At 37.7% G+C, this 24,364-nt stretch overlaps 1 protein-coding gene across 1 annotated transcript in view; it reads left to right on the forward strand.

Annotated features, from left to right (window-relative positions):
• LOC149828730 (lysM domain receptor-like kinase 3) overlaps nt 1–24,364 on the forward strand; it is a 119,894-nt gene that overhangs the window by 41,704 nt on the left and 53,826 nt on the right. Inside the window, exon 3 of the mRNA XM_090017698.1 lies at nt 876–1,166. Within this exon, the coding sequence (XP_089873824.1) occupies nt 876–1,166 (291 nt within the window). The remainder of the gene's footprint in view (nt 1–875; nt 1,167–24,364) is intronic.

Below are 24,364 nucleotides of genomic sequence, written 5' to 3' on the forward strand. Positions count from 1 at the left end.
CACGACCCACGATCAGAAACTGTATCCCAGGAGGGGACGCGGCTCTGATACCATGTTGAAGGTAAGATGAGATGCGCAGCAACCGAGGTAGAGAGAGAGAGAGAGAGCTGGAGAATAATCGAACTACTTACTTTCAATTAGGGCTAATCTCTATATTAAATAGAGATAGTCCAAGGAACAAAATTACACCCAGGTCCCTCATTAAAGAATAAGATTCAAATAACCTCTAGTTTAGAAAAACTTATTTACTAAAAACATCTTAGTCTCAACAAAGCAAAAGCATAGGAGAAGCGTGGGAGAATCAAGATTCTCATCAAGTTTCGGAAGCGAGGAGTATCGGGCTTCGGAAGAGAGATCCTCCAGTTTAGATACTCTTTTTTCTTACCTATATTAGAAGGTGACTGCCTGTTCATCTACAATCAAATCTACTGTATTGCTCTGCTGAAATGCTGATATAGCCTGGTAGACTTTGCCATGTAGCTTCAGCTTCCTATGACTCATGAACTAGCATTTTTTAATGCTTGATTGCCAAGGGTTAAGATCTGGTGAAACTCTAAATGTGTCATCTCTTACAGTCAATTATTACAAAGTTCGAGTTTTCTTAGTATAATCTGATCTTGAATATATGGTGTTGTTGAGTGTCCATCTGATTTGTCTGTTTGATGTAGGAGAATGCATCTGCATCAGTTTCCTATCATGTATTTGTTCATTCTCTTCTTTTTGAGACACAATTGTACCCTGTCAGTTTTGGTCATTATATTTTCAACTAGTTTTTAGCTTTTGTATATTGATAGGCATCTAGTGTTTTTGTGAATGGTTTGTTCATGTTATTTCAAGTTGACATTAAATTCTCTCCTGTATTTATCTGTTTGCAGTCTCCCAAGATCATCACTCTAAACATTTTCCACTAGGATGGATTTTGGGAAGCATAGGTGTTGGGCTGATCCTGATCTTAGCTGTTCTATTATGCATTTGGTGCAAAGTATTCATCTGCTGCTCCAGAGTCCAATTGGGACATGAACAAGAAACTGATGAAAAAATTTCACATAAGTTTCACATTCTTCGTGGTTCAAGTTTCTGCTATCCTTCTGGAAGGTACATATGCTGCAAGTCTGGAAAGGCAAACAGCGAATTTACCACCAGTCACCAGACTACTGTTCCTAAAGGTATGGATTGTCTTTTTAGGCATGTTGACTGGGAGGATAACCTTCTTCTCACTCTTGTAACTCTTTGTTCAGCAGTCATTATTTTGTTTTTTTGAGAAGTCTTAGTTCAACCAAATGTTCTGTAACTGTTTAGTATCATGATCAATTTATATGCCTGCCCCAGGTTTCCCAAGTGGTCAGGGCTAGGCATGCACACGAGCTGAGCCTGGGCTGTTCGAACTCGGCTCGGTTCAAAATGCTTGTGTTCAAGCTCGGCTCGAGCTCGGAGCCGAGCTTGAACAACATTGTTCAGACTCGGCTCGGTTCCGAGCTCGGGCCGAGCCGAGCTTTTCTATTGTTCAAAAAAATTTTAGCTAGAAAGTAAGATTCGAACCCTGATCTCTCGAACCCATGCACTCATGACAGACCATTACACCACATTGATTGTTATGATGATTATGACCCAGAAAATTTATATATACTAAAACCTCTCTAGAATACAGAAAAAAGTTACAACATGTCAGATTCGAACTCATCACCTTTTAAGAAATCGACTAACGCCGCCTACCCATTAACAAAACAATGACTCTTGAGATTTATTTTGCGTATATATTTTATATATAACTTATACGAGCCTTATCGAGCTTAATCGAGCTCAGCGACTTGATCAAGCTCTGCTCGTTTATCCACACCGAGCCTGGACTTGTATTCAAGCTCGACTTGTTTAGTTTTTGAACGAGTTCGAGCCGAGCTTAAACTGGTCGAGCCCGATCTAGCTCGGCTCATTGTGCATCCCTAGTCAGGGCTATCCTTGGAAAGACGGTGGAAGAATCTTGTCTTGCCCTTGGGAACATACTGGTGGCTTGCCTGGTGGGTATCCCTTTGCAGGCTAGGGCACTCACCTGTGGTTTACTATCTAGGAGGGAGAGGCTTATTAAGTGACCCCCATTCCTAGGCAGGTTCTTTGTCAATAAAAAAAATCATGATCAATTTATATCATGTTATGCTTATCTTGGTGTCCAGTCAACCACATAGGCATTAACTGATCATTGCACTATTTCCAGGCTGGTGCTGGTACATTAGGTGCATTGTTATATATCTCTGTCAGCTGTTTCCACCGTTTCCAATCATACTACATTTTTAGAAGTCATATTTCCAACAATTTCATTAGTCATAACGGTTTGGAGATGTCTTTCAGGATATTGAACCAATAGCACATGAAGTTGTGCACATCTATAATGAATTTCTTAGGATGCCTTTTCCTGGTCAACCTCAAATGACTAGGGGAGTACAATCTAGGATGCCCAACTCCCATGGATGTCTATTTCATTTAGTGCAGGATGTATCTTGTCATCCTTCAGGCAACTTGGCCTTTATTTTGTCATCATATCTTCTAATTTTTGGGTGCTGAGGAAAAACATGAATGTTCCTAGGGTCTTTACAGCTATTAAATGCTGTACAAGGGATAATATTCGAGTGGTACATCAATTTGGCTGAAATTTTTAATGAAATCAAGAAGCATAGCCTAATAAGAAGATGAGAAAAGGAGAGGAAAACTCAAAGAAACTTCATTAGATAAAGAATGAATTGGGGATTACAACATATAGGGCTTGACCCCTTTTGGTTACATAAAAAGACAAAAACTGTTGACTTTCTAACTTCCTAGCTAATTAAAGAAAAACCCTTCTAAAATAATCATATGTACAAGACTAGAAGGGTAGCACCACACTTGTAATACATTTATTACCTCTTCTTGTGAATTACCCTATTCAACACTTTCCCCCTTCTTGTGAATTACACTATTCAACACTCTCCCTCAAACTTGAGATGGTGCAAGCAGAATCATCCTAACTATGGAAAGAAATGACTGAAAGTGTAATAGAGTAAGACTCTTGGTAAAAATATATGCAATTTTCTCTTTTGAGCTCACATGCTTTAAGGATATGATTTCATCCTCATATGCCCTCCTAGTAAAGTGACAATCTATTTCTATATGCTTTGTTCTTTCATGAAATTTCGGATTTTTCACAGTGTGAATGATACTCATAATATCATAGTACAAGGAGGTTCTCTTAGAAACTGAAATACCTAGCTCTCTCATAAGCCACTTTATCCAAATGATCTTAGTTGTAATTTGTGTCGTAGCTCAATATTCTGCCTCAGTTGTGGATAAATCAACTGGTTAATGCTTTTTGCTCTTTTAAGAGATCAAAAAACATAAAACACAATAATAGAAAGATGATCTCTAATCGATCCTTCAAAAATGAATCACAAAAAGCTCTAATGTTTGTAAAGGAAGACGAATAAAAGAACATCTCAAAGTGCATGGTATCTCTTATATACTGAATAATCCTGAGCACAATAGTGAGATGAACCCAACTAAGAGAGCTCATAAATTGACTGACAACATGTATTGCATATGTAATATTAGGCCTAGAAATAATCAAACAATATCAAGCTACCCACTAACTGCTTGTATATCATTGGATTCTCTAGCTTCTTCCTATCAGTAGCTCTCAACTTAACATTTGCCTCCATCGGAGAAGCAACTCTCTAAGAGTCATATCTCAGTCTAGCCGTTACCACAAGATCAGTTGCATACTTATGTTGCGACAATTAAAAGCCTCTCATTGAGTATGCAACTTCTAGATCAAGAAAATATTTTAATTTCTCAAGTCATTCGTTTAAAAAAGTCAGCTAGTCTTTTCTTGGTGTCTTCTATTTTCTGCACATCATCTCGTGTAATAATCATATAATTAACATGCGCGGGTAATATGCACTTCCTATGAACAGAAGCGGACGCAAAAAAAGCAAGGTCATGATAACTCTGTCAAATCCAAGCAATTTGACTGTAATACTAATTTTTTCAAATCATACCCATGGTGCCTGCTTGAGCCCATGCAGAGTTCTCAATCTACACACTCTACCTTGTAGATCTTAGAATCCTTGTGGCAATTCCATGTACACCTTTTCGTTTAGATCCCTATTCAAGAACACATTCTTCATATCTAATTGTTTCATTACAACAAGCAAAATCCTTATGGTGGTCATGTGAGCAACATGTGCAAATGTCTCAATAAAATCAATTCCAAACCATTGTCACCGATATCATCAATATTTTGAAAATATCACAATATTTTCCGTATTTCAGGGTCAGTTGATATTTTCCCTAGATATTCTTGATATTTTCAAAATATCACCAGAATCGAATATATGACAATATATTCTCTAGATTATCGTGATATATTCTTGGGATATTCAAAAACATATTTTTTTATATATTTTAAGTATCTTTTTTGTTTCTTTTATATTTTAAAAGATTTTCTAGTTGTTTCTTTATATTTTTGTAAGAAAAACACTAGAAAACCAACTATTCATGTCTTTTTTGTTATGATTATATATATTTTTTTTCAATTTTTAAAGCTTCTAAGATTTTTCTAAGAAAAATCACTTTTTGAAAATATATCCAATAAAAACTCTCATCGAGAAATTACCTTGAACGATGTAGGTGACTGTGTTTCAAAATGTTGGCCATATCCTTTTGTAACCTGGCTTACCTTATACCTTTCAATTGACCCATTTGCCGTAGTCTTAATCCTTTTGTTGGATATTCAGTCACATTACTGAACTCTTTTTTTTTTAACAAAGGAACAAAATCACAGTAGAAATATAGTCAATGTCAGATATGTATGCAAACAAGATACTGGCAACACGAGAAAATATATAAATCAGATATTAAAAGGCGAAATGAGATGGGACAAAAAGAAGAAAGATTCAACGTGATCTGATTATGGTGTTTCAGATCTGACCAGAAAAGAAATGGGAAAGAGAAGAAAAGGACAAATGAAAATAAAGATGAAAACAAAGAAACCCAATCAGATCTGTCGGAGAAAATAAACACGAAAGAGAGACTTGGAAATGGGGATATGCTTTTGAAGATCAAACCCAGATCTGGTATGATCAGATCTGTCAAACCCAGATCTGATATGATCAGATCTGACGTTAGATAGAGAAAATATCAAGTGAATGAAGTCAGATTTGAGAAAACAGGAAAGTAATATTTGACATATCCAGATTCAATAAGAAAAAGAGAAATAGAAATAGACAAAAGGGAGAAGAGTCCCAACCTTAGGCCGATCTCGATAAGCAGTTCGATCCCAATCTACTCTGATACCATGTAAGATTAGCAAGGAAGAGGGCAAAGAAGAGGAAGAGACAAGTTGAGGAACTGTAACCCACGTTCTTCTCTCTTGGAAAACCGTGAGTCTTTCTTTCTATATTATAAAACTGCTACATATAGCAATATTACAAAATTGCCCTAACATGAATAACTTACTAAAACATTAAAAGGGCAATATAGGAAAGTAAGGAAAAGGGTGTTACAAATAGAAATTGTTCTTATACAAACACATTAATTTGGATCTGGATCATGGATCCAGATCACATTCCAACATGTTGTAGCCTGCAATTGGATATATGTCTCAACCTCTGGTGCCACAAAAGTGTCTCATCCATAGCAGTGTAATGAAGTATGAAGAATTACAAGTCAAAGATGCAAAAGTATCAACTAAGTCCAATAATGGACAAATACAAAAGCACAATGAGCATACAAGCAAGAAGTCTACAATACGACAATACAAAAAGCCTTAAAAGACAATGCTAACAAGTAAAGAATAAAAATCTTATTAAAGAAGGCTTGGAAAGCTACATTAGAACAAAGGGGAACATCCCCTATTTATACACAACAAATGAGGAGAGGGGAGACCATTGGGAGCTCCGTCGTAGAGTTGTTGGGAGCTCCCAATGACTTCATGAGTGGGGCACCAATGATATTAAGAAAAAGAAAATAAAAAGGAAAAAAGTACCTTGAAATAAATATAAAAACTAAACTAAAAAAATAGTTGTTTCTAAAAAACAACTATGTAAAAAGATGAAAATGCCCTTATAGGGCTAACTAGACAAACTCAAACTTACAGGAAAATAACCGAAAGTTTGATAAGGAGAAAAATAAAGTGAGGAGCAGGAAGAGCTTTTATGAAGAAATCCTCCAACTGATGTGGCATATGACAACTCTCAGATATTCATCACGTACATAACGACAGTCTATCTCAATATGTTTAGTGCACTCATGAAAGATGTGGTTGCTTGCGATGCAAATTGCACTTTTATTATCGTAGCACGTCTTCGAAGGAGTGGAGATGATTATGCCCATATCACTGAGAAGACTTTGAAGTCACATAAGCTTTATGGTTGTAATAGTCTTTGCACGATATTCGGCTTCGGTTGACGATAGCGATACTTTATCTTGCTTCTTGCATCTCCATGAAATCATAATCACCTAAAAATACACAAAAACTAGCATTGGGGTTTCCATTCCAATTAAGCATCTATAGACATATAAATCAAACGAAGAAGATAATGATAGAAAAACCCTCTTGGTTGTAGTATTCTTGATGTATTTGACAATTCTCAAGACAACACTCATATGTATAGTGGTAGAAGCATGTTGAAACTGATTGACGGAATAAATTATATCTGGTTGAGTAATGGATAAGTATGTGAGTGACCCAACAAGTTGGCGGTAAGGAGTAGGATCTTCGAGCAGAGTCTAATCTTTCAGCTTCAATTTAGCATTAATTACTTCTGGGATTTTTATCTTCTTATCATCTGAAATACCAGATTTAGTACAAATATTTTTGCTTATTTGAAAAAGTATGTACCCTTTGGGGGAGTACGCAACTTCAATACCTAAGAAGTATCTTCAAAAACCTAAATCAGACATATCAAAGTTTTCTTTTAAAATATTTTTAATATCACTGATTCCTTATTTATCACTTTCAGTGATATTCATATCATCTACATAAAGTAGAAGAATAACAACCATATAACCTGTACTTTTAAAAAAAAGAGTTGTGTTAGTATAACATGAATGAAAACCCAGATGAGTCAGTACATTACTAAATTTTTTATGCCAAGCTTTTGGAGCTTGTTTTAGACCATATAAAGTCTTTTTAAGTTTAAGAATTTTACCTTTTTCAATATAAAACCCCAGCGTAGGATCCATGTAAACTTCTTTGTTTAATTCATCATTTAGAAAAGCATTTTTCACATGTAGTTGATAGATGCGTCATTTTTTAATAGATACAACGACTATGAGGGTCCTAACACTAGTTATTCTAGTTACCGGAGCGAATGTTTCTTCATAGTCAATACCATACCCTTGAGAGTATCCTTTTGCATTAGCCTAGCTTTGTAACATTCTAGAGACCCATTATTCTTGGTTTTAACCTTAAAAACTCATCTGCATCCTATAGATTTCTTTCATATGGGTAATGAAGTTATTTTTCATGTTTTAGCTTTTTCAAGAGCATTAAGTTCTATATTCATAGCTTTAACCTATTGATGGAGATTTTTTGTTTCATTATAATATGATGGTTCATGATAGGAATGTAATGCAATTAGACATGACCTATATTTTGGTGTTAATGTATCATAAGATACAAACCTATTTGGTGGGTTGGAGATACGATTGGATCTCCTAAGGGAGGTTTCCTCTAACGATGAACTTTGAGAATAAGATTCCTTTGTTCACGCCGGGTATAAGTTTGCATAGGTTTATCAACAATATCATTACTTATATGTGATTCTGCTTCCACATTCTCGTCACCATTTTTATTGATATTTAAGGGATTATCCCCTGTTGAAAGAAGCACCAAACCCTAGATAGAGAGAGAGATAGAGGAAAAGATAGAAGAGAGAGAGAGAGAGAGCTGCATAGAGAAAACACTGTTCTTTCATTATTAGGGCTTCTCTCTATGTTAAATAGAGAGAGGCTAAAAAGAATAATTACATCTAAGCCCTTTATGGAAAAATAATTTCAAATAGCCTCTAACATAAAAAGACTTAACTTAAAACCACCTATTCTCAACAATATAAACTTAAAACTTAAACCCTCTTAATCTCAACACTCCCCCTCAAGCTGGAGCATAGATATTAATCATGCTCAGCTTGTCACAACATTTTGAGAATTTTGGTCTCGCCAGGGCTTTGGTAAAAACATCCGCTACTTGATCTTCGGAAGATACATGATCGGTGCAGATAAACCCAGCTTGAACCAGTCAACTTCAATATGTTTAGTCCTTTCATGAAACACTGGGTTGTTGGCAATATATGTAGCAGCCCTATTGTCACACATTATCAACATAGGAAGGGATACTTTCTCCTGAAGCTCGGTCAAGACTGATTTTACCCACATAATCTCAACTGCAGTCTGGGCCATTGCTCGGTATTCGGATTCAGCAGTCGACCTGGCTACAACGGTTTGTTTCTTACTCCTCCAGGTAACAAGATTTCCTCCCACAAACACACAAAATCCAGATGTTGACTTCCTATCTTCGACAGATCCTGCATAATCTGCGTTAGTGTAAGCAACCACATCCAAAGATGGATTTCGTTTAAACAATAGAACTTTACCAGGAGATGACTTTAAATACCGAAGAACCATCATAGCTGCATCCTAGTGAACTTTTGTAGGTTTGTCCATGAACTGACTGATTTTACTCACGGCTAATAAAATGTCAGGTCTAGTAATAGTCACATATAGCAACTTACCCACCAAGGATCTAAAGCTGGTACTATCCACATAGTCAGACTTCTCATCGCACATGTGAGTTTTGGGATCCATTGGAATATTAGCTGGCTTGGCTCCTAGCATTCCAGTCTCTTTTAATAAGTCCAACACATACTTTCTTTGAGACAACACTAAGCCCTCTCTGTTTCTTGCAACCTCGATACCCAGAAAATATCGAAGGTGACCAAGATCTTTAGTAACAAAGTGCTTCTGAAGATGATCTTTTGTTGCAGAAATATCTTGGGCACTGCTCCCTGTTAATATGATGTCATCGACATATACCACCATAACAACAATTGCAGTACTGGTTTTCTTGATAAACAAGGAATGATCTGAAGCTGACCTGACAAATCCAAAGCTCGACATTACCTCAAATAATTTGTGAAACCATGCCCGCGGACTCTGCTTCAGGCCATAAATAGTCTTCTTCAACTTGCACACCTTCTGACACTCCCCCTGAACCTCGAAGCCTGGGGGTTGTTGCATGTAGACAGTTTCATGCAAATCCCCATACAAAAAGGCATTCTTGACATCCAATTGAAACAAGGGCCATCCATGGTGCACAACAACAGAAAGAACGAGACAAATAGTGCCAAGACGAGCAACTGGGGAGAAAGTTTTAAAAAAGTCAACCCCATAAGTCTGAGTGTAGCCTTTTGCAACCAACCGGGCTTTGTACCGTTCAATCGACCCATCCGAGTTATATTTAATGCTATATACCTATTTGCAGCCTACAATATCTGCATCTGTGGGAGGATCAACCAAGTCCCAAGTGCCTCGAGACCATAGGGCATCCATCTCATCACGCATAGCCTGCATCCAGTTGGAGTTGACTAGAGCTTGACTGTGATGTAGCGGAACAGAAGAGGCAGACAAAGCAGAAATAAAATTCTTCATAGATGCCCCAAGATTAGCTTCTGATACAAATTGCATATGGGGTAAAGAGTGCACTGTCTCTTTCCCTTGCGCAGAGCAATGGGAAGATCAACATCAGATGTAGGGGCAACCGTTTGCTCAGAAATACTTACCTGAGGAGAAGGAGGTGATGGCGGCATGGAGGTAGGAAGCACCCTGTGCATGTATACTATGGGAGGGGTTCAGAAGCGAGACACACCCGACACTGGAACCAAGGACTGAGGAGGAAGCGACTCTAACGGAAATGGAGGAATCGACAGAGGAAGGATATCACCAAGGCTCTCTTGTAGTCTGGGAGTAGTACTTGAAAAATAAGGAATAGACTCAAAGAAGGTAACGTCCGCACTAACATACTCTTTATGAGATATAGGGTCGTAGCAATGATATCCTTTTTGGTTCTTAGGATACCCAAGGAAAACACATTTAATAGACTGCGCAGCAAGTTTATCTCGATCCGGACCCAGCTTATGCACAAAACACACACATCCAAAAACTTTAGGGGAAATAGGGAAGAGAGGAGCCTCTGGATGGAGAATTTGAATAGGGATCTGGTCTTCTACAGAGCTTGACGACATGCGATTTATCAAAAAACCGGCTGTCAGAACCGCATCGCCCCAGTATGAAGCAGGCATATTAGATTGAATCATAAGGCACCGAGCAACATTAAGGATTTGTCTATGTTTCCTTTCAGCCACCTCATTTTGCTGGGAGGTATGGGGGCATGTAAATTGAGGTTGAATCCCATTAACATAGTAGAATTGAAGTAAGTCTTTGGATTTGAACTCAAGAGCATTATCAATGCGAACAATTTTAACACATATGTCAAATTGAGTTTTTATCTCTGTAATTAAAGATTTAAGAATGACAGGACCTTGAGACCGATCTTTTAACAGGAACACTCACGATAGTCTCGAGAAGTCATCAACAATAACTAGATAATAACGACATTGAGACCTATTCGGAATCCTACTCGGACTCCACACATCTACATGAAGAAGATCAAACAATCCTTGACTTGATGGACTCTGACTGGAGGGAAAAGAGCTTCGACAATGTTTTCTTAATTGACATGTTTCACACTGAAAAGAAACTGAGGGAGGTATATGAGGAATGGCACGACGAAGTTTTGTCACTGGAAGGTGACCCAAACGATGATGCCACAATAGAGGACTTGAGGATGATGTAACAGCAGAATAGGCCGAAACTTCTGGTTGGTGTAGGTAATACAGACCACCTTCCTCATAGCCGCCACCAATCTTTCTCCCCGTTAGCAATACCTGAAAGGTGCACCCCATAGGATCAAAAATCACTCTACAATTCAAATCTTTTGTCATTCGATTGACGGATAGTAAATTCTGTGGAAACGAAGGAGCATGAAGAACATGCGATAATTGAAGAATAAGAGTAATAGACATGCTTCCCTGCCCTACAATTGGGGAAGAACTACCATCAGCAAGACGTACCCCTTTTTGACCAGTCACAGGTTTTAAACCCAAAAAATTATTCGAATTTCTGCACAAGTGACCAGAGGCTCCAGAATCAATGATCCACCTATCACCTTGACCAGATAGGCCATCACCTGCCGAGCACACAACCTCCGCAACAGAAGACTTCGAAGTGGATGATCGTAAAGCAATGAGCTCGTCATATTCAGCCTTGCTAAGTGTTACATAATCATTGGAGGAATCTGCATCTGATTTAACCACTTGAGCCATAATATAAACTAATTGGCTAGATTCACAAAATCAAGGAGCAACCACACGCGCACACCCACAATCAACTACGAACCCGACTATACAAAGTTTTGACTTCACCAATGAAATCTGTGAAATACGACTTGCTACTATTCAGATCCAAACTTAAAAAAAATTCAAAGAAACTTGACCAGCACCTTCCACCTCAACCGCGGATGGCTATTGGTTGCAAATCAAGATCACACATCCAACACGATAAAGATGTGTCTCGTTTTCAGACTATCACACATCAGATTTCCGCGACTACATAGTTTTTCACATCAGAGATAAAATCTGGACAGGCTTCAAGCGACACAGGGAATAGCGTGTGTTATCATCACGCATCGGCCACTAAGACAACCAGTAGCAGAACACAACTCAGAATCCCTTGACAAAAGGTTCCCACAAACAAAAATTTTCCCACACTGTAGGGAATCACACCTGCTGTTTAAAAAAAATTAACATGCTGCTTTCACAACACACACGTTATAGCCAAACAGATCACGACACAGCAGGGAATCACGGCTGCTAATATTCATCTTCTGAAATCGAACAACAAAATAGAATCTGAGATGAACTCAACACTCAGATTCACGACCAACTATAGTATGAGCACGCAAAAACTAGAAATCAAGACACCTGCTCACCAAATAGAATCCGAGATGAACTCACCATCCAGATTCACAACCAGCGATAACTTGAGCACGCAGAAACATAGACCTTCAAAGAACTCAGCAACAATACAGTGCAGGAACCACGATACTCCCCGCCATATACTCACAAAAACCACGACAATAAAAGAACTCGACAACAATAAAGTGCAGGAAATTACAGCATCACGGCAGAGATAAACTCAGCAAGAATCACGGCAGGGAACCACAACAAGGAATCACGACATCACAGCAGAAAATCATGGCAGAAAATCTCGGCAGGGATAAAAACTCGACAACTGGGAATCTCAAAAAGAAAAGAGGAGCTACCAGAACTGCAAGGGGACACACATCCTGCTTCCTTAGATCTGATGACAGATCTCCAGATCTGTCATCAGATCTTACACAGAAACCTAACCAGCTGACCTTATTAACAAACGCTTTTCGATCACGCTCCCACGATAGTTTGATCACGATCAATCACGCTCCCATGATCGATGGCTCTGATACCATGTTGAAAGAAGCACCAAACCCTAGATAGAGAGAGAGAGAGAGGAAAAGATAGAAGAGAGAGAGAGAGAGGGGGAGAGACGACTGCACAGAGAAAACACTGTTCTTTCATTATTAGGGCTTCTCTCTATGTTAAATAGAGAGAGGCTAAAAAGAATAATTATATCTAAGCCCTTTATGGAAAATAATTTCAAATAGCCTTTAATATAAAAAGACTTAACTTAAAACCACCTATTCTCAACAATATAAACTTAAAACCTCTTAATCTCAACATCCCCTATGTCATCCAAGGAATCATCACAAGAATTCAACTCTTCTTGTGGCGAGAGATCAAATAAAAAGGTATAATTAACTTCATTGTTTTCTTTGATCTTCTCAAGACCATTTTCATTTTTCAAAAATGTTATATCTTTATAAACATATAGTTTGTTATTCTTAGGATCAAAACATCTATAACTTTTTTGGTTTTCTCCATAACCCATGAATACACATTCAATGGCTTTTGAAGACAATTTATCTCTTTTATGAAAAATCACAAAACACTTACAACCAAAGATTCGCAACCTGTTGAAGTCGGGTGTTCTTTTAAGTAAATTTTCATAAGGGGATATGTTTTGTAAGGATGATGATGTTAGACCGGCCTCGGCCGAAAAACTTTTTGGAATATATTTAGAAATAAGTAGTGACCTAGTGATTTCTAAAATGTGTATGTTTTCTTTTGGATAATCCATTTTGTTTGGGAGTTTTAGGACATGATTTTTTGTGACATTCCATTTAGTTCTAAATAATTTTGAAACTCATTTGATAAGTATTTACCACCCAAATTGGATCTAAAAATAGAGATGTTGCTTGAAAATTGATTTTTAACAATCATATAGAATTTTTAAAAAAAGGAGAAGACATTAGATTTAAAATTAAGAAAATATATCCATACATACCTAGTGAAATAATCAATAAAGGTAACATAATATGAATATCCTCCTTTCGATAAGACGGGAGAAGGTTCCCAAACATCTAAATGCACTAATTCAAAATGTCTCTTGGAGACAGGTTTTATTTGAAAAGGGAGTGGATTTCATTTTTTCAAAGATATAATCTTTGCAAACTAAATTTTTTTCTTTGCAAAATTTTTTCCCAAAGGGAAAAAGATACATTTTATAGAAATTTGGATACCCAAGTCGTTTATGCCAAGTTTCAATATCTTTATCTTGGACATAATTACAAAAAGAGTTTAGAGGAAGGGTTAGATAGTTCATGTAGTAGAGATTTCCCTTCTTATAGCCTTACCTAATCAGCTTCTCGGATCAGAGATCCTGCGCGGAGCAACCCTTAGATGAGAAGGAAATTCCACATCCATGATCGAAAATTTGTGAAACAGAAAGAAAATTTAAACTTAGCTATGGAACAACCTTTACTTTTGGAACAAAAAAGTTGTTAGAGGAATTTAAAGTTTCAACACTTTTAATTTGCAAAGATATTCCATTGACAGTTGAAACATAGGAGGTTTTTGAATTAGTTCGCAAGTCGGATAAACCATTCTCAAGAGATGTCATATGAAAAAGAGGCCCCCGAATCAAGGATCCAAGAAGACATACTTGGAGGGGATGATGAGGCTATTGCGGCACCCGATGTGGATGGAGATTTGAGTAGCATTTGAAGTACCTCTGATAATTGAGCAAGTGAAAATGAATATTTTCCTTTAATTGGTTCTTCTTTTCTTGGTGTAGTTTCTTCAACAAAAACAATGTTCTTTGGGTTTTCATATAACTTGGGATCGTTAGGTCGTATATGACTCGGTTCATGGCAATGATGGCAAATGGACTTCTTGTAGCCTCCATTATAGCTATTTTGCCTCCAAAAGTGTGGAGGCTTGTAAGTTTTCACATGATTCCTGGGCTTGGATACGGCTAACACTTCATCTCCTCCTTTTATCATACAAATGCGAGTTTTCTCTTGGCATATTTCGGCAACGACATCCTCTAGAGGAAGAAGCTTAGATCTATGAAGGAGGGAAGATCTAACTTGTTCATTTTCGGGCTTAAGCCCATGTAAAAATTGAAAAAAATGTTCTTTTTCCATTTGCTCTTTTCTTAGTTCAACATCTTCACTAGCAACCCATCTAGGTTCAAGAAGAGATAGTTCATCCCATAAGGGACTAAGAGTGCTAAAGTAATCATGGACACTCATGTCCTCCTGTTTAATAGTACGTATTTTTTCATATAGACAAAATTGTCTTACAAAATCTTTTTGTGTATACATACTTTTTATGAAAAACCATGCCTCGTTTGTTTTGCGAAATTTGGCTATGTTGGCACATATCTTGAGCTTAACATTGTTCATAAACCATGCGAGAATTTTGGCATGTTTACTTTCCCAATATTGTATCTTGGATTGGTGATCTTTAATAGCTTTTGTAAGAGCATTTCCTTCTAGAGCCTTTTCTTGTCCTTCCATTTTGGTGAGTTTGAGTTGTGGTTCTGGAATAGATCCCATCACGTATCCCCAAAGCTTTTTATCTTTGAGGTTATTTTCCACGGCGAATGCCCACATCATGTGTAGGTACCATTCAATTTGAAGGAGAGATCAATCTTTTGCTCATTCTCCGTTATGACTTGGAGAAGAAGGACAAAGAGTATGGAAGATATCCTCCACTTAAATTGCGGCAAGAGCTTTGATTCCCGACTCACGATCTTTCAATGGTCACCATCCAAGAGACAAAGAGCACAACCTCGCATTGATACCATGTAATGAAGTATGCAGAATTATAAGTCAAAGATGCAAAAGCATCAACTAAGTCCAATAATGGTCAAATACAAAAGCATACTGAGCATACAAGCAAGAAGTCCACAATGGGACAATGCAAAAAGCCTTAAAAGGCAATGCCAACAAGTAGATAATAAAAATCTTATTAAAGAAGGCTTGAAAAGCTTCATTAGAACAAAGGGGAACATCCCCTATTCATGCACAACAAATGAGGAGAGGGGAGACCATTGGGAGCTCCCTCATAAAGTTGTTGGGAGCTCCCAACTGTCATATTTATGACAGTTGGGGCCCCAACGACTCCATGAGTGGGGCTCCAATGATATTAAGAAAAAGAAAAAAAAGGGAAAAAGTACATTAAAATAAATATAAAAACTAAACTAGAAAAATAGTTGTTTCTAGAAAACAACTATGTGAAAAGATGAAAATGCCCCTATAGGGCAAACAAGACAAATTATATATATATATATATATATATATATATATATATATATATATATATATATTAACAAGCTGCAGCTTCTAGACCAACTCCACAATTCTTTTGACTACTCATGCCCTATAAAATCTAAAATTGAGCACCAGTCGCATGCTCAAACGGACTCACCCAAGAAGAAACATTGGACTAGACACCAATGCCAACACCATCAGTTTGCATATCTTTGGGCTTGGAACCCTCTTCTCGAGTGGATGCTATGACAACTCTACATTACTTTTTCGTTAGCACTGGCATGAGTTCTTCATGTGTTCAAATCCTTTACAATAATGGCTGAATAGAAGTCAGTCTCCTCTGCCACCACTGAATTTGATGCCGCTTCTACCTCCACCTCTACCCTCAAATTAACAAGCAATTGTCAGTACGGTCTCCTCAGAAGATTGATTACCAAGAGACTTAATCTTAGTCTCTTCTGCCAATAGTTCTCCCAAAGTTTGAACTAAAGTAGGCAGGAAAGGACAATGGAGAATGTTGCTGCGAACATTTTCGAATTTAGGGCAAAGTGCCAAAAGGAAGTCAATGACCTGTTTCTGATCCCTTGCTTCAACATCATGTTCTTGTGTTATGCACATTCATCACACATGTGGCACTTGGTGATTGTCTTCATGGGTGCTAGGAAATTAGACAACTATTGGAAACAACCATAAAATGCTTGAATGTGCTTAATTTTCTTTCCTTAGTGCTTTGAATTCTTGTTCCAACTTGTAACGTCCTTCAAAAATCCAACCTTTTAAAACTTTCTCAAACCCCAAATTTTGAGAAAAATTTAAAACTTTTTATTTTATATAAACAGTTCACATGATTTTTGAAAGTAATATGTCAACAAGTTCATCTATGATCACATTCCAACTGTTCCAAATATTAGACGGTCCACCTGAGCGCACGTGCGAGTGTATATTAGCTTTCCAGTATCAGATCCAGTATGAAATCATCCATAGACACAACTTGATTAGGACTATTACTCTAAGGGCTTCACACATGTGAAAAAGGAAAGTGGAAGACAAAAGGTATCAAGATTTACGATAATTGAGGAGTTACAAAAAAATTTAAAGTTTTAAACTATATGCAAGAACATAATAGGAATGAAATGACAGAATTTAAAAATGTTCTCATTCCAAAATATTACACCTCTTTAAATGTAAGGATTCAGACAAAAAATAAAATTTACACAAGTTTTTAACCATCTCAAAACTTTTGCCTGATCCCTTTAGGAATCGTAGTAGGTAAGAGTAGAGCCTTCAGCCACACAGCAACCCGCGCTTCACTTCAATCCTCCACGAGGTTATCTGTAAATATTGTAAGGCATTAACCATATGTCCGTAGGAAACCAAAACTAAACTTGAAGAATGCAATCCAAGTTGAAATGATGCAATCAAGTGTAATTTTCATCATTTTAGAAATGAGAGTCAAGGGAATCCACTTTATAATAAGAACATGATATTCAATTACATAAACCATCATTCATTGCATGGCATTCATAATCACTACTTGTATGCATGAGAACTCAAATTCATTCTCATTTTAATTCATGGCATTCAATTTCATATTCATTCATGTACATGATAATCAATTGTATAAATGAATGAAATTAATAGTTTATAGCATATTCCAAAGTGAAATAAAAGTGCAATATATCATGTAATGCCATCATTCACTTTCTTTATGCTTAAAAGGAACATGCTCATGTCCAACTTATGACTAAGGCATGCATTATTTCAAATACATATTTACATGTCATTCATCAGAATATTTATGCACTTTGCATTCAAATATAATTATGGAACATGTCCTATCTTGACCCTTCCTGTGTGCCTCGCACACACAAGCACCTTACGTGCATCAACCAAGCTCTTGGCTTGTAACACCAGGTCAAAATCACATGACCAATTATAAACATGTCTTTTTCATTCACATGTAACAAAATTCATAGGCGATAATCATGCAAACTTAAAAGTCTTTACATGTTCAAAATATATGATTATGCGTATGGAAGCAGTTATCCTAAAAATCTAATTAATTGTTTCTCTTGTTATTTAAACTCATCTGACACAAAAGAGGGTATAGACATCCAGAAACAACCATAGGAGTATTCATTATTCTATGTATTTTTTATTGCCTTCCTATGGCTTAACTGGTTCTTTCCCGAGCGATTCAACCCTTCAGTGCAACGGTTGGTAGAACAGACTCATGGTCCTAGGTCTTGGCTTATGTCAAACCAAAATCGCCGACAAAAAAATCGGGCATGCATCCCTAACTCTGCAGAGCTGTGGTACTACCACCTAGGACTCATTGGTATACCTATCCCGTAACCTCCATGGGGCGGGGACAAGAGGCGCCTTCAACCCTCGAAACACATGTTCTACGAAGCTTGTACCGCCCTTCTTTCTCTTGGGAGGACACGAGATCGGAACAGATCCAGTCATCCTAGAGAGCCCAGCCTTGCTGGTGCCTCAAATGGACCCATGGTTCGAGGTTATCTTTATTATTAAGTCATAAGTCAGAGTCAAGCATTATATTCTTACAAGATAACCCTCTCATGCCTTAATGCATGAATTCACAAGTCTATGCCACTTGCATAACTCAAATTTACATGCTATCATGCATGATATCAAAGTCCATGCCTTATGCATAACTCAATTTTATATGCTCTCATGCATGATATTAAAGTCTATGCCACTTGCATAATTCAAATTTACATGTTCTCATGCATGATATAAAAATCTATACCACTTGCATAATTCAAATTTACATGCTCTCATGCATGTTTCAATTCTAACATAATTTCATGCATGATTTAATCTCAATATGCTTAGCATAAGATACACTCACATGAGCTATTATGCATGCATGGATAATTCCATTATTTCATGCGCAAAACACACCACATCATACTTGCACACTTTATCATGATATACAGAAAATGTAATCATCACAAGCATGATACATTCATTTTAGGCATGTTTTCATGATACAAATTTCACATGCATGGCAAACTCAATAAAAATTAATGATATGCAATCATTTGATGCAGTTAATTCACATACGACAATACATTCAACCCTTCATTTCACAACAATGTCAAACATGTAACTGCAACAAATACACCACAATATCCCGCTAACTATAACCATGTCCAGCATGGTCTCTTAATTACAATTGTCAATAGTCCTAGATATCCATAACTAAGTGAGTGTGTGAGCAGGCGAGTGTTGCATTTAAAGAAGTAATTAACCTGTGGTGAGCTTGCACCACTTACTTACCACGGGTAGTTACCCGATTTGCATGCTTTTGTATTTGCATTTTTTCTTTTTCTTTTTGGATGATATTTTTAGTCGCATGCGATGCTTAGCATTAAACATCACGTAATTTGCTCAACTACGCACCTGCAATGCACAACTATACAGACAATACCATATTGAGATTGATGCATTGTTCTCATTCGGGTTCGGGTCTGGGACCCGATCCATATGTGTGTATGTTATTGATAGGTCTGGGTCATTTATTGTATTTGGGTCTGATATAACATACCTGACCCGACCCATATGTTATGTATATATTGAGAATATAGGGCACGATACATAACACAAAAAATATTCTTCAGTCAGCGCCTCCTCCATAACGATTCCTCTCTCTCTTTTGTGTAAACACCTTTTGGTGTGATTTCTCACATGGTATCAGAGTAGGGCTTCGTCTGACATCTGTTCAAGGGCGTGAAGTTGATCCCGGAACATGTCTCGAGAGATCGGTCTTCACATTCCAGGTTAGCGGGATTCTGCCCTATATTATTTCCTTTACTCTAACTCCTTCTATGTCTCTTCACTCGGATCTTCCTCCTCGCCCTCGTCTAACTCCTATCGTATCTCATCGTGGGTTTCATTTTATCATCGTTTCTCTTGAGCCTTCACACAATATCCGTATTCTTGATCTTGGGAAAGAAATACCTCTAGGTTTCTTTCTCAAGCAAGAATTTGTCGTTTCTTTATCCTTGGTTTCAGATCTGTTTTCGATTTCAGATCTATGTCTTCATCTTCTCTTTTGTTTTCAGACCTGATTTCATAAATAGCATCGCTTTTTTTTATACCCTGACCTAATTAGTTCGTCAAAGTCTCTTATGTTGTTATATATTTTTCCAGAAATACGAAATCTGATTGTTTCTCCCAGATCTGCATTACTTTCTCAAACACGAGATCTGATTATTCATCTCGAACATATAGATATATATTTTTATCGTAAATCAATCTTTGGCCCTTTCTCTATCACGATTATCCACATCAAATTTTAAATTTGTTTTTGTTACACCTTTGGAATTGATCTCAAGTCTAATCATAATCGGTGCAAATCAGAGCCCTCGCTTGCGTAGTCTTTTCAATACAAGAAAGGGTTCATTGCTGGATGCCTCTCACGTAACGTCTGAGCAACCCTTTACATTTGAGGGTTCATTGTTGGACGCCTCTCACGTAACGTCTAAGTAGCACTTTACATTGACGCCTTTAAAAAAAAAAGGTGATAGATAGACTACTGCTGTTGTGTCAGTCTGCTTGCTGCGTCGACCTTTTTCAAATTTCTTTCTTTATGGATTCTCCTTCTCTTCCATCAAGCTTTTTTGGCAAACTCATCTCTGAAAAACTCAATAATTCAAATTACTTAACCTGGAAGAGGCAAATTTTGCCTTTCATTAGAAGCTTGGATCTCTCCGGACACCTTGATGGGACAGTTCATATCCCACTAGAATTTGTTTTGCAAGAGGAGCGAGATGACAAAGGGGAAGTTTCCAGTAAATTAGTTCAAAATCCAGATTTTACGACGTGGAGGAGAAAAGATCAGGCAGTTGTGGCCTACATTACTTCTCCTTTGTCTTAGGAGGTATTGGTGGCCATTCTAGATGAGTGTTCGGCCATGGAGCTTTGGCAAACATTGGCACAGACGTATTCTCAGATTTTAGAGGCTAGAATTTTATATTTGAAAAGAGAATTTCAACATTTGCGAAAGGACTCTCTATCTGTTAGAGGGTATATGAATAAAGTCAAGACCATTACGGATTAGCTAGCCATGGTGGGTTGCAAAATTTCTGACAAAGATAAGGTTCAACAGGCAATAAATGGACTTGGCCATGATTATCACGTGTTAGCTCTCCTGTGTCTACCTTCATTGCCTAGTTTTGAAGATCTTCGTGCAAAGTTGCTACAGTATGAAGTCTCTATCAGAGGCGAGGTGATGGCTTTAAATTCAAACAACCATGAAGTACTAGTCACATGGATGATGTCAGGCAGGGGCTGGGGAGGTTTCCGGGGAGGACGTGGACAGGGAAGGTTTGGTCAAGGGGGTCATGGATTACTGCCTAGAGCCTAATTCTTTTACAGGGAACAAAAACTCTAGGAATGTACCAACTTGTTTTCAATGAACAAAAGGGGGCATAATAAAGCGAATTGCTGGTTCAATCCACATAATAAAAGTAGATTCAATGGTGTTGGGTCTTCTGCTCGAGGAAAGCCAGGGGATGGATCTAAGGATGATGAAAAAGACAATGTGAATAATCTCCTCGTATCTGCACTTTCAGGATTAAGCTTCAAACAAAGTGAGCAAGGGACTTGGTATATTGACTCTGGGACTGCTGCCCATGTCACAGTAGACGTTGGTAAGATTTCAAAACTTGTTCCTTATCATGGAAAATACAGTATTAAAACTCGAGATGGTGCCCTCCATCCTATCTCTCATGTTGGAAATGTTGTTCTTTCGTTACCTAATTCTTCTCTACTTTTATCTAATGTTTATCATTCTCCCAGCATTGTCAAAAATATTCTTTTTGTTTCTAAACCTGTTGACGATACTAATTCTTCTGTCAAATTTACTCCTTCTGTATGTGTCAAGGACCTTCCCACGAAGAGGGCGCTCGTTGAAGGAGAACGACCTGGAAACATGTATGTCCTCAAGGAAGCCTCTTCTGTTCATGATAATTTTCCAAGCCTGCAAAGAACTCAGTCAACTGCGTCATTATCATCTAAAAAAGTTTTTAGTCTCTCTCAGTGTAATACGCCAGAAATTTGGGATCGTCGTTTAGTGAAAAGAAGTGTTTTCTCTGGTTACGGGTCATGGATCTGAAGATCCAGACCCGTGACACCCACTTCTTCATTAATGGCATTATGTAATATTGATTATTGTAAAAAGGGTATTCTAGTACCCTAATTTTGTTTGTAATCACATGTTAACATAAAGGAATACACAACAGCCGACCCATACACAGCTGGGTATCGGTTTTTTCCCAAACCTCTCTCTCTCCCTTTCTCTATCTCTCTCTGTTTCGCAGCTCTCTAGCGTGGAACGAACTGCAGGTTGCAAAACTAACATGGTATCAGAGCCACGCTTCAGCTGAAACTGGGATCGATTCAAAAAGGCACGTCTGAAGATCCTTTCCTCCTCTATTTCCTCTTCCAAAGTTTGAAAATAAAAAAAAAGGTACGTCTGTTCTTGTTTTCTTTTTTCTTTTTTGGAATCACGACTGACCCAGTCAGTCTCATTCTTTTCATCCTACATCTGTTTCTCGTTTCATTCTGGAATCACGACTGACCCAGTCAGTCTCATTCTGTTTCTCGCCTCTTTCTGGAATCATGACTGACCCAGTCAGTTTTTTTTTTGGGTTCACGACTGACCCAGACAACTCAGATTTTTTTCTAGTTTCTGGGACTCACGACTGACCCAACTAACTCAGTTTTTTTTTGGGAATCATGTCTCATTCATCCCCTTCTTTTCTCACCCAGCTAACTACTTTTCTCCCTACAGTTTCCTTTTCTCCTACTTCGGTAGTGGCCGAACCTTGGTTTCTCCACTGTTTTCTTTTGTCTCTTGAGTGACTCAGCCCAGATTTCCTCATTCAGCCATTAACAAGCCGATACATTAGGAATACATATTCACATTGATTTTTTTTTTTGGATTTTCATATCCGATATTCCATTTCATATACAAATCAGAAATCTGATTGACATTCAATTTCTGTTTCATATCAGCAATCTGAATTAGTTCTTGCAAAAAAAAAAAGAGTTACAGAACTGCAGGTGTAAGCAGATTGTGCTGAATACATTCTTCATTCTGTGAAACATGAATTCCCTTCCTAGCCAGTCAGTTCTTTCTTCAAGTTTCCTCAGCCAACTTGTGTCTGAAAAATTAAATAATGGTAACTTCTTGACTTGGAAGAGGCAAATCATACCTTTCATTAGGAGTCATGATCTTTCTGGACATCTGGATGGATCTATTCCAGTTCCTCCTGAGTTCATATCACAAGAAGAAAGGGACAGCAAAGGGGAATTTACTACCGTATATGTTAGAAATCCTGAATTTGTGGCTTGGATGAAAAGAGACCAAGCGCTTGTTGCTTATATTACATCAACACTCTCACAAGAGGTTCTTGTAGCCATTCCAGATGACTGCACTGCCATGCAACTTTGGAACAGACTTGTTCAGACATACTCACAGGTTTCTCAGGCCAGGATTATGTTTCTTAAAAGAGAATTTCAAATATTAAGAAAGGATTCCATGACCATCATGGAATATTTGAACAAAATGAAAGTTATCACAGATCAGTTAGCAGTTGTTGGAAGTACAGTTTCTGATAAAGATTTGGTACAACAAACCCTCAGTGGATTGGGACACGACTATCATATGATTGTCACTTCTCTGTTATGTTTACCTGAGCTGCCCAATTTTGAAGATCTGCGTGCAAAATTGTTTCAATATGAGATGAATCTAAAGGGATTTTCTGAAGAATCATCTATGCATGCTGGGGCACAAGAAGTTCTTGCTACAGGGGTTACTTATGCACGAGGACGAGGAAACTATGATATCAAGGGAAAAGGAGCACAAGGTAGAAGTGGTCATGGAGGTCGTGGATTATTGCCTACACCCAACTCATATACCAACCCACAAAGACAGAGGCCAATTCCTACTTGCTTTCTGTGTAATAAAAAGGGGCATATCAAAGTTAACTGCTGGTTCAATCCCTTAAATAAAGGAAAATCAACACAAATTGAAGCAAAAAGAGGCACAGACAATACAAGGACCAACAGAGAAGTAAAAGAGTTGTTGTTGTCAGCCTTAATAGAATTGAATCTGAAACAAAATGAGCAAGGCACTTGGTATGTGGACTCTGGCGCAGCGACTCATGTTACTGGTGATGCAGGTAAGCTCCTAAAACTTGTTCCTTACATTGGTAGAAGTAGTATAGTTACTGGAGATGGATCACACCACTCTGTCTCACATATTGGAAACTCCATCATACCCTTGTCCGAATCTTCCATCAATCTTTCAAATGTTCTTTATGCCCCTAATATCAAGAAAAACATTGTTTCAGTTTCTAAACTTGATGATATCAAAGCCTCAGTTGAATTTACTCCCTCTTCTGTTCTTGTTAAGGATCTCTGCACGAAGGAGACGTTCGCTAGAGGAAAACGACAAGGCAATATGTATGTTTTTCAAGAAGATCCTTCAGCACATATTCGCTCTGCAGACCCAAACTTGAAGCTCCAATCATCGTT

This window comes from Nuphar pumila, chromosome 9, assembly GCF_984573655.1.
Source record: "Nuphar pumila chromosome 9, dmNupPumi1.hap1.1, whole genome shotgun sequence".
In the NCBI taxonomy this organism is placed as follows: domain Eukaryota; kingdom Viridiplantae; phylum Streptophyta; class Magnoliopsida; order Nymphaeales; family Nymphaeaceae; genus Nuphar; species Nuphar pumila.